Source organism: Priapulus caudatus, unplaced genomic scaffold, assembly GCF_000485595.1.
Source record: "Priapulus caudatus unplaced genomic scaffold, Priapulus_caudatus-5.0.1 Scaffold882, whole genome shotgun sequence".
In the NCBI taxonomy this organism is placed as follows: domain Eukaryota; kingdom Metazoa; phylum Priapulida; class Priapulimorpha; order Priapulimorphida; family Priapulidae; genus Priapulus; species Priapulus caudatus.
Genome location: NW_014577943.1, coordinates 4,032 through 15,224, shown reverse-complemented (window position 1 = coordinate 15,224; position 11,193 = coordinate 4,032). Strand labels below are relative to the sequence as shown.

General features: G+C 42.6%; 2 protein-coding genes across 2 annotated transcripts in view; one reads left to right on the top strand and one right to left on the bottom strand.

Annotated features, from left to right (window-relative positions):
* The window catches only part of LOC106814191 (cilia- and flagella-associated protein 45-like), a 20,487-nt gene extending 18,147 nt beyond the window's left edge, over positions 1-2,340 (top strand). The window contains exons 10-11 of the mRNA XM_014818489.1: positions 945-1,023; positions 1,694-2,340. Coding sequence (XP_014673975.1) covers positions 945-1,023; positions 1,694-1,769 — 155 coding nt within the window. The 3' untranslated portion in view covers positions 1,770-2,340. The remainder of the gene's footprint in view (positions 1-944; positions 1,024-1,693) is intronic.
* A 3,017-nt stretch (positions 2,341-5,357) lies between these two features.
* Positions 5,358-11,193, bottom strand: part of LOC106814195 (GA-binding protein alpha chain-like) — a gene marked incomplete at its 5' end in the record, with an annotated part of 9,363 nt that continues 3,527 nt past the window's right edge. Inside the window, 6 exon segments of the mRNA XM_014818494.1 lie at positions 5,358-7,137; positions 7,352-7,567; positions 8,334-8,526; positions 9,173-9,277; positions 10,258-10,302; positions 10,803-10,905. Of these exon segments, the coding sequence (XP_014673980.1) occupies positions 7,131-7,137; positions 7,352-7,567; positions 8,334-8,526; positions 9,173-9,277; positions 10,258-10,302; positions 10,803-10,905 (669 nt within the window).

Here is an 11,193-nt window from a genome sequence, read left to right as displayed (position 1 = left end):
AGACAGGAAGGTATGTGTGCTCTGCCTGTGTAGTTATTAACCAGGGGGACAGGAGACAGGAAGGAATTATTCCAGGAAGGTATGTGTGCTCTGCCTGTGTAGTTATTAACCAGGGGGACAGGAGACAGGAAGGAATTATTCCAGGAAGGTATGTGTGCTCTGCCTGTGTAGTTATTAACCAGGGGGACAGGAGACAGGAAGGAATTATTCCAGGAAGGTATGTGTGCTCTGCCTGTGTAGTTATTAACCAGGGGGACAGGAGACAGGAAGGAATTATTCCAGGAAGGTATGTGTGCTCTGCCTGTGTAGTTATTAACATGAGGGACAGGAGACAGGAAGGAATTATTCCAGGAAGGTATGTGTGCTCTGCCTGTGTAGTTATTAACCAGGGGGCAGCAAACATGAAAGAAGTCTTCCAGGAAGGTAGCTGCGAGCATGAGGACATGAGTCATGCATAGTTAATACTCGCAAAGGTTTCATAGTCGAACTATCCGTCTGCGGAGCAATATGAGATCTGATATCCCCCGTTTGTCAAAGTTTGTCAAGGTAAACCAGTTTATACACGTTTTTCTTGCGTGCATGCCACATCTTCAACTTTGTGGCATTTTTGTTACTATGCAACGTTTTTAGAATGACCTATCCTAATAGCAAGATCTATTTACCCGTCGATTACGCGGGGTGGATAGGTCGGTTGACTGTTAACGTTGCTGTCAGTGCAGGCAGTTGTCTCTGACGTAAACGAAAGATAGAGAATAACGTACTGTGACTGTACCAGTTCAGTTTAGTAAAACCACATGTTCTGTGATTCAGTTTAATTAGTTTAATCATGTTAGAGATCTCCATCATTTGTGATGTCGTCCTAGTATGAATAAAGCAATATCTGAAGACAGTATTACATACTTATTTAAAAGCTGTTGCTGCAACTCATGGACACACTATTGCAGGAATTAAGTTGGACGAGGAAGCCAAGCTGCGCAGGCAGAGACTCGACGCCACGAAACGAAAGAAGATCGGTGAACTTAGGCAAGCGAGATTGTCTCTTCTAGCATGGCGGACAATTACAGCACTGCACAATACACAATACACAACACACGTGCACACAACACACGTGCACGTGCACACAGCTAACGTCAGCGGTGGCATTAAGTGATAAGCTCGCGGAATCCCCACGGAGTATTGGTACAGTGGATCTGTGAAGAGATGATCTGGCCCTCCGTTTCACACACTGGGTAGCGACAGTGGATGGATCAGTCTCAGATAAAGACAGTCCTGTGTCTGTGAGACGATGCTTGGATATTGCTGTTAGAGCTGTTCCTGCAGTTTGCAACATGTCCAATTATCCCCCACCCCCTCAGGTTTCCTGGGTCTTCGTCATTTTCACGGACAATGTCCACATCATTTACACTGGTGCTGACCGGTGATTCTGTAGTGGTGTTTTCTTCGAGAAGTTAACAAGAACCATCCATTACATTATGGATGTTAAAGATTGTCAGAGTGTAAATGTATCAAATGTATACAGCATAGCAATACAAAGCAATATTCAAATGTTCACTATTCAAGCGGTCAGCTGATAGAGGCGGTGTAGGTAAATTAAAATAGGTCTGACATAGTGAAAGTCGATCAGTGGAGAGTGACGAATTTCCACTAGGTATGTTTTACTTAATATGTGCTACAATACGTTTTTTATTTGCAGGAACGTTGGCATACCAGAGAAGTATATTCGAGATGTGGAGAGAAAGGTGGTGGGTGTTGTTGAACCGCCAGTATAGTTGGAAAGGCTTGCTCTATCTTAAGTTTGAAGATCTCCACTGCAAGAATCCCAGGCGCACGTGTATACAGAATACATGAGCTACTGCCACTTAGCCGCATACTTTGTGTATTGACGAAATTACCCTAGACTGTGTGCAAACAAATTAAACACTATTTTCATGATCGTCAATTCATTATAGCTAATTATATCAGATAAAAATATGTATAAGGTTTTCATTCCGCATAGCCGTTAACTTTTTGTTTGCGGTTCTAGCCGAGATTCTGTAACTATAGCAACGGAAAAAATATAGTTTACTAGTAAATGGAGTATAATCCTACAAATATTTCCACAAAATTTTATATATATGCTGACCTCTGAGATGTGCTGATATACCATACCATTTCGTTAAAAGGTGATTGGATAAAATAGTATTTCGTGAAACGTTTAGGTGGCTGGAAATGATATTTTCAGATTGATTCTTGATAGCTATTTTCATACAGGTATTCCTTGCATAAAATCTCTATATATGCTTTTGAATAATAAAGTATATTTCATGTGATTACTATATAATCACATTGTCAGTTTTCTTATATACCTATCGTGCTTTTCTTTGAAATTACCACAGTTAATAAACCAATTCGCTGAGAGGGTCTATCATATGTCCCCCAGGGTACTGCCGGAACGTACGCTGGTACTATCTAATATGCCGGACCGCCTACTCCTTAACCCTAACCATATCAGATAGTTACCTCAGGTACATATATGTCACCTACGCCTACGCCTACTCCTTAACCCTAACCATATCAGATAGTTACCAGGGTACGTTCCGGTATACCGGACCGTACCCAGGGTACGTTCCGGCAGTACCATGGGAGGCTGGGGGACATAGACCCTATGAGCGAAGGTTTCCATCCAAAATCAACTCGCTGCGCTCAATAAATGGACTCCAAATCATTATTGCTGTCCTCCGTGTTTGTTTAAACCTAGCTTTATTGATGTCACAGAATATTACAACAGTAAATGAATAAAACTAGGAAACTGAAAACAGAGAAACATGTTCTATTAAAACGCTTGTCACCTAAAAATATTTTATATTTTACATTCCGTCTGTATGAATTGCAACAGTACAAACGCACGCGCCTTGTGGGTGTTTCTACAGCACAAATCTATATACAGAAATACATGTTTACATAAAGCCTTATGTATGATTCCAACGTAGCCATATCTGACGTTACTTCGGTATCTATCAGGGGATGTAATTTACAATCACTCACTCAGCATTGTGTGCAATTGTTGTCAATAACACGTTGGTGTGTTGTACGTAACACAGTGAGATAAACGAATACGTACTTGCTCGCAATATTTGTTTGTTATCAATCGCATAATGTTACGCAGGATATAACTAGTAGCAAATATAGCACTACATTGAACTACTACCGTAAGTCATACATGCTTGTCCATACGCACACACAGGCATGCAGACACACGCACACACACACACACGCACACACACACACACACACACGGTACCAGGCAACCACTTTCTTACACGGCTGGCTATAGTGAGTAACTTACTTAAATTACATACACCAGTGGTTCTTAACCTGTGGTCCGTGGATGGGCTTCAGGGGTCCGTGAACCAGGCGCATGTAAAATTTTGTGTTTATGTGCTGATATAAATGTGCATTTTTCTCGGGAGGGGTCCGTAGCTTTCACCAGATCCTCAAAGGGGTCCCTGACTCAGAAAAGGTTAAGAACCACTGACCTACACCTTCATATTGCAAATAGTGGTTGTTGTTGTTGTTGCAATAGAAGGTAGTGGCCACATTTATACTTAATAGTGAACGTTGACAAGAAAGCCATCACACAGAAATGCTTTCACTGCAATTCGAACATTCGAATGATTTGTAAATACGAGTCACGAAAATAAACCAAATGTTGACATTCATATAAAAAATATATACCTAATACAATATTATGTTTGATTACTTATTACAGTCACTAAATATTATGTTTCCGTATATTAATAGACAAAAGATTTTTTTCTCTATAAAAGGTCATCAAAATATGTTCTGTTAGGCCATTTCTACTGTTGTGACTTAAATGTGGTATTGAGAACGATCCCGTGAGCGCTTATATATATATATATATTATATATATGTATACGATGAACTAGAAAGGGCAGTTAATTGTCGCCAACTACATGTATCCCCCGTGTTCTCCCCAAGATGTGTCAGTATACGAAGTTTGGTCGCGCTAGGTCAATTAGGGGCCGAGTTATAGAGCGGAAAGGAAATATGATCAAGGTCAAGGTCAATGTCAAATAAAGGTTGCAGTGACCTGGTTTCGGTACGCGACACACCTTCTTCCCAAGATTTGTAAGTATACCAAGTTTGGTCGCGCTAGGGCAATTAGAGGCCGAGTTATAGAGTGGAAGGGAAATATGATCAAGGTCAAGGTCAAATAAAGGTCGTAGCGACCTGGTTTTGGTACGCTGCTCACCTTCTCCCCAAGATGTGTAAGTATACCAAGTTTGGTAGCGCTAGGTCAATTAGGGGCCGAGTTAGAGAGCGGAAGGGAAATATGATCAAGGTCAATGTAAAGGCCAAATAAAGGTCGTAGCGACCTGGTTTTGGTGCGCTGCTCACCTTCTCCCCAAGATGTGTAAGTATACCAAGTTTGGTAGTGCTAGTTCAATTAGGGGCCGAGTTAGAGAGCAGAAGGAAAATATGATCAAGGTCAAGGTAAAGGTCAAATAAAGGTCGCAGTGACCTGGTTTTGGTACGCTGCTCACCTTCTCCCCAAGATGTGTAAGTATACCAAGTTTGGTCACGCTAGGTCAATTAGGGGTCGAGTTATAGAGCAGAAGGAAAATTCTCTGCGGCGGACCGAGCGGCGGCGGCGGCTGGGGAGACATGAAACCATAGTCTCCCCGCCGACTTCGTCGCGGGGGATACAATAACTAGACTGGCTCAGTAAGTCATTGTAAATGAACCACAGTTCCACCGCTGGGACTTGTGACACCAGTCTACAGAATAACAAAATAATTATAATGGACCTGGTCACATCGCCTCACCAGCGAGTGACGAAGAGATATTGTGCCGATGTAATTAAGCAATCCCACTGATAAGCACACTGATATCATGCAGTGGGGAAATGCCTGTGCATGAGAGTGATACAGGGCACTGATGGGGTGTGCCGTGAGACAAGAATCACGTATACAATTAAAATAAAACTTCTTTCACTGTTAGTATTGATTTTTTGCGAGAGATTTTTTTGCGAGATTAACGTTAGTATGGAAAACGCCTTATTTTTCACAGTAAGTTCAGCTTTGCCTCGATTTCATATATGGATTCCTCACCCTCTTGGTTTTCGTGCTGTTTTAAGTAAATTAACCAAATTTACTGATAATTGGGAAAAAAAGATGAAAATGTTTAATGTGAATTGCAATTTGGGAGTACCCCATCGAGTCTGGGAGAAAAGATCTCGCTATAGCAACTGGCCCACAATCACACAAACCTTATGGACAGGACCATTGCCTCAGCATGGAAGGGGGGGGGGAGATGAAGGAGGAGCTGCTTCTTAAACATTTAAGCGAAAAATATAATAACAGCCAAATTTATTTATTAAAACGAATTTCTAACGAATTCAAATAACATTTAAATAAGCGGAAATCATCCGTGAAACCCTCGTAGATTAGGAGTTGCACCCCTCGCTTGTGCATCACTAGGCAGATCGAGTCACAAAATTTTGCCTCCCCCCTGCCTTGAAAATTTTCCCAGGATCGTTCCTGGGTAGACATACGGCACACAGCTTAAACGTCACATCCATACAGTAGCACTGAGAAATGCTGTAACCTTACAAGTTAACTAGCGTTTGTCAGGTGGTGCCAGCGAATCGCTGTCATTCAACGCAACCGCTTATTCACACATGCTGCTGCGTAGCCTTGTTTTTTGTTTGAAGCTAGACTTTGGAAAGCTCACCAGTCTAACGAGGCCTATGAAAAAATCAAGACTGAACGAGCTGCATATATGAATAGAACTACCTAATTAGGTCCTCCTTCGTTAACCGAACTATGTACAATGATGGCGCGGCTGGAGAGTGCCCCAGTCTCAATATCAACGACCGCCAGAAGACGTGCTGGAAGGCTACAACGCCTAGCACTGCATTCGGAATAGCAGCAGCAGCAGCATTGCTATCAGACGGCCAAGCAAAGCTTTCGCCTCTGCAACGCTAGAGACAACAATCGACTATTGTCAGCTGTGCATTAAAGGAACCAGGTAGCCCATTGTCAGAAACGTCAATATCTACGACTAAAAGGTCTAAAATGACATAACACTGGCACAGCATTTCCTGTGCAAAAGTTATTACATTCTAGACTCGTGGTGTTACTTAACGACATCTATCTAACAATTAGAGTAGAGAGTGGAACAGATGTCGTTACCACACAGATATTTCTTTGCATCTCAGATTTTCGTTGAGTCAGGCCACCATTCTACCACATGTTACATCTGCCACCATGCTAACTAAAGCTACATTGTTTAAGGCTTTTCTCATCCAAGAATTCCAACATTTATATTATTTACATCACACCCTTGCTCACTTGTTGTTTAGAGACGGCTGCTGCTTCTTATCAAGTTCATATAACACAACAACACCACTCGCAGATTTCACACTTTTACAGAAATAGAATCCGGCAGTTACAGGCATTTGTAGCACATGTTAAGTTCTGATGGACCATTCATGCAAAAACCATTGGCCTGCGTGGGCAGCAGCAAAGCATTGTGCAATATAGCTACACAAGATGGGAGCTGACCCTTAAAATAAGGCATGCAGGCATTCATCGGTTGGTGGGGTCCTGGGCCCAACTGAGGATGCCTGGGCACACCTAAATGCCAGATGGTGTTCCTTCATGAAAACTAACCCCATTTTACTGGAACACACAGGATAATGCTACAGCAGGAAGCTCAATGTTACCTAGCAGTGGTGTCAACATCACGCGAGAGCAGCTGTGATTACGCGCATGGTTACCATTGCAGTGGCGCCCCTACAGGAAATAAATTCCAGTAAACTTCCAACGTTCCGAACACAGCTTGAACTTACGACGACAAGTGAAGTGTCATGAGGTTCGGATCACTGTGCGAACTAATGACAGCGAGCAGAGTTAAACTCCGATCCTGTTTGGAACGACGTTCTGATGTTCGGAACACCGCACAAACCTGTCAGTGAATGCAGCAAGTCAACGTTCCGACGTTCAAAACACCGCACGAACCTACGATAGCGAATGTAGTGGAACGACGTTCTGATGTTCAGAACACCGCACGAACCTGTCAGGGAATGCAGCAAGTCCACGTTCCGACGTTCTGAACACCGCTCGCACCTACGGTAGCGAGTGTAGCAGAACATCGTAGGTGCAAGCGGTGTTCGGAACGTCGGAACGTTGACTTGCTGCATTCACTGACAGGTTTGTGCGGTGTTCTGAACATCAGAACGTCGTTCCACTACATTCGCTATCGTAGGTTCGTGCGGTGTTCTAAACATCAGAACGTCGTTCTGCTACACTCGCTATCGTAGGTGCGAGCGGTGTTCTAAACATTAGAAAGCGAGTGTAGCGGAACGACGTTGGAGTCGAGGCCCTTCTTCTGTGTCGTGTACGCGCTGTGCTTCGGCTGGTTGAACTTCTTCTTTTCGCACTCCATGACAAGGCGGTTAAGCTCCGCCGCGCTGTAGCCAATCAGCTGCTTCAGATCGCAGACAAACTTGTAGACGAATCTTTTACCGTGGACCTTGCAGATCATGTCTCCATCGTAGTAATACCTAATTAAGAATAAAATTAGTGATTGATGTAATTAAACTGGTTTAATTAATACGGTAATAATTATTCAACCTATAGTGATATATATATATATGTGTGTGTGGGTGTGTGTGTGTGTACCAATCTATTAGTAGCATAAACCAAGCAACACCTTGTCTCGTCTTTTGCATCTAAACATACTGTACACGACCAGTAAGTGTTAGAAGCTTAGACCAGTGCTTCTTAAACTATTTCAGTGTCATTCACCCTCGAGTCTTTATCACACAATTTCATTCACCTGCGACCAAACTTCATTCACCCCACAATCATTTCATTCATCCCATGGGTGAAATTTAAGCACCAATTTAAGCACTGGCTTAGACAACGGCATGTGTGGCGGGCAAGGCGGCGGCCCCACAAGTAATAGTTGCATGGTTAAACGCGTGCGTGCGTGCGGGCCTCAGGTCATAATAAAAATATTGTTTGTTTGCCCACACCCGACCGACCCGCCAAAAAGGGGCCAGGCTCAGACTTTTTATTGATCTTTCCCTTTTTTTTTACAAATTGTATCACTGTACATTATATAAATCTGTAGGCAATACATTATATATACCAAGCAAAACAAACATTCAACATAAAACTTATCTCCACACAAGCACAACCGAGCATGTAGACACGATGCTGAATTTGTAAAAGGACCCCACTCAAAAAAATCCCTACCTATCAACCCAAACTTTTCATCCTGGGTCGGTAGAGGGCAAACAAAGATGTTTTTAATTGTGGCCTCACCTGAGCGCGCGCGACAGCTTCTCGTAGTTCATTGTCGGCTTGTTCTTGCGCATGCCCCACAGCTGTGCGACCATCTCCGGGTTCGACAGCTTGAACTCGCCATCCTCGCCGACCCAGTGTATGCACTCGCGTGAGTCCTTGTCAGTGAGTAGCTCCAGCAGAAACTGCCACAGCTGAATCTGTCCGTTGTTGCCTGCGAGCAAACGCAAACACTTCGTTCGGCGATGATTTCAAGCCGGGGGTTGGCAATCCTTTTTTGGGCAGGGGCCAGGGAAGAACGTGTCTCTCGGGGGTAGCAGGCCATTGATAAGAACCAGAGAAAATTAATTTTCCCCTTCGGTCCTGTTACCCGGCGTTAACTAACTTACTTGTCCTGCTAGCAGCTGTTAACTAATATACCTGTCCTCTTACTAGGTGTTAGTGAACATACATGTGCTATTGCCAAGTGTTAACTAATATACTTGTTTTTTTTTAACCAGGTGTTAACTAAAACACATCTCCTGTTACCAGGTGTTAACTAATGTACCTGTTTTTTCACCAGGTGTTAACCAACGTACCTGTAATTTTACCAGGTGTAAATTAAACTACCTGTTTTTACCAGTTGTTAACTAAAATATATGTCCTGTTACCAGGTGTAAACTAACATACCTGTCCTGTTACTAGGTGTTAACGAACATACATGTACTGTTTGGTACCAGGTGTTAACCAACATACCTGTTTTTTTCACCAGGTGTTAATTAACATACCTGTCCTATTATTAGGTGTTATCGAACATACATGTGTTTTTACCAGATGTTAATCAACATACCTGTCCTGTTACCAGATGTTAACCAACGTACCTGTCCTGTTACCAGGTGAAGTTGTTGTGAATCCAGTCATCTTGGACATCCTCACCTTCTGTGCTGAGCACACCCCGGGCCGGCCGTACGTCCGTATCTTAGGTTCTGTCCAGCAGGTAAGAGTTAGTCAGCATACACTTACACAGTGGTAGAAATTAACTTTTGAACAAGGGAGTCAAATGGACTCCCTGCCCTCAAAGACAGGGAGTCCGCAGCAAAATGAGAGAGTCCGCAGCAAAATGAGGGAGTCCGCAGCAAAATGAGGGAGTCCGCAGCAAAATAAGGGAGTCCGCAGTCTGAGGTTCAAAATTAAAGACATTAACAATAACGCATGTGCTTATTTTTAAGATTCATGCAGTTGCACTTCTGTCAAATTTTCTTTGGACATTAGCTGAAAAATACAGTAATTCCGCGAGGCCATGCTCTGGAACGAACTAATTAGTATGACCGAATTTTCAGGGAGACACACGGACTCCTGCATATGTCAAATCAGGGAGTCCGGCAGTAAATCAGGGAGTATTTGACTCCGGACTCCCGTTAATTTCGCACCCTGCTTACATCTAGCTACTATGACACACCCCTGCTCCGGTCATTTCTAGATTCTCATGAATCCAGTCGTTCCTTCTGACATGTTCAATATGAATTCATGACACGTAGACCTCTCTGATCAACTATAGTAGTTATATTAAAATGCAACTACAGTGAAATCCCGATTTTACGCTAATTCAGATATAACGCGATGAGTCATTGGACCTTTTTTTTGCTCTTTCCGGCAGTTAAGCCGGCCTTAGGCCGAAGCGACGATCGCCTTTAGAGAACTAATGAGTTTATACGACTTGTTGCTGCATGTTGTGTAGATGGCTGTATGCACTGACTGTTTCATTCGCATTGTTCGCTTTTATGCATTATTCAGTGCAGGTCAACATTGGGTCAGTTTATTTTCTTGAACCCCGATTTAGCGCGACCCCGCTTTTTTCGCGACGACATTTTATGGACCTCAACGATCGATCGCGTTATAACGGGGGCCACATTGTATCAACATTTTTGGTATTGATATGTGGGAAATCCTCTAACAGCAGCCTTACCTGTACTGGCTATGGCGACAATCGTCTGTTGAGGTTGAACCACAGCTGCAATGCATACAAACAAATGCACATGAGAGAAACATTAGCCGATATATATACTAGCAATGACTGCACTTCACAAACACTAATAACCACGCATGAAACAAGAGTACCAACATTGAGTGAGCAGCAGAAAGTAGATTTGAAGCTAGTGTTATTGTGCTGCGCATGTCAACATTAAAGTTAATCTCTCTGGTGTAATGTACCTTGCACTTGGAATTATTTTATACTTGCACAGAACATTTACAAGATTACAGAACAAAATCTATGGCTTGACATTTGGCAGCATGCTCAAATAAATTTTACATCTACACGACATTCCGTTCAACCTTCACATGTACGTGGCTCTGGCAAGCTTTCTGTCACTCTGATCAATTATTTTAAACATATATGCCACAGGAGGACCCATCCAGCTTCAAGCAACACACTTTTGTAACGTAACATTAATTTTCTATAGGTGGTACGTAACAGACAGGAGAACTTTACAGGCTGAAAATAAAACTTACCGACAAACTTGCATTTTCTCAGCAACTCCAAATGTGTCCAGAAGAGGTCGCCTTTGTCCATTGGAATGTACTTTTGGAATTCTTCGTGTGAGAGTTCACATAACTGAATTGAAGAAATTATTAATAGCACCTTGCATGTGCACCTCAGTGACTATGATGCTTCAACAGAGTGCTACATCAAATGCTGGCATGTATCTACCTATCTATCTATCTGTCTGTCTGTCTGTCTATCTATCTATCTATCTATCTACCCATCCATCCACCTATCTACCTTCATCTCTCTATCTCCCTATATAATATATATATAAAGAGAGAGATAGATCGATAGATTGATAGATAGATAGACATATTATATATATATATATATATATAGATAGATAGAGAGAGAGAT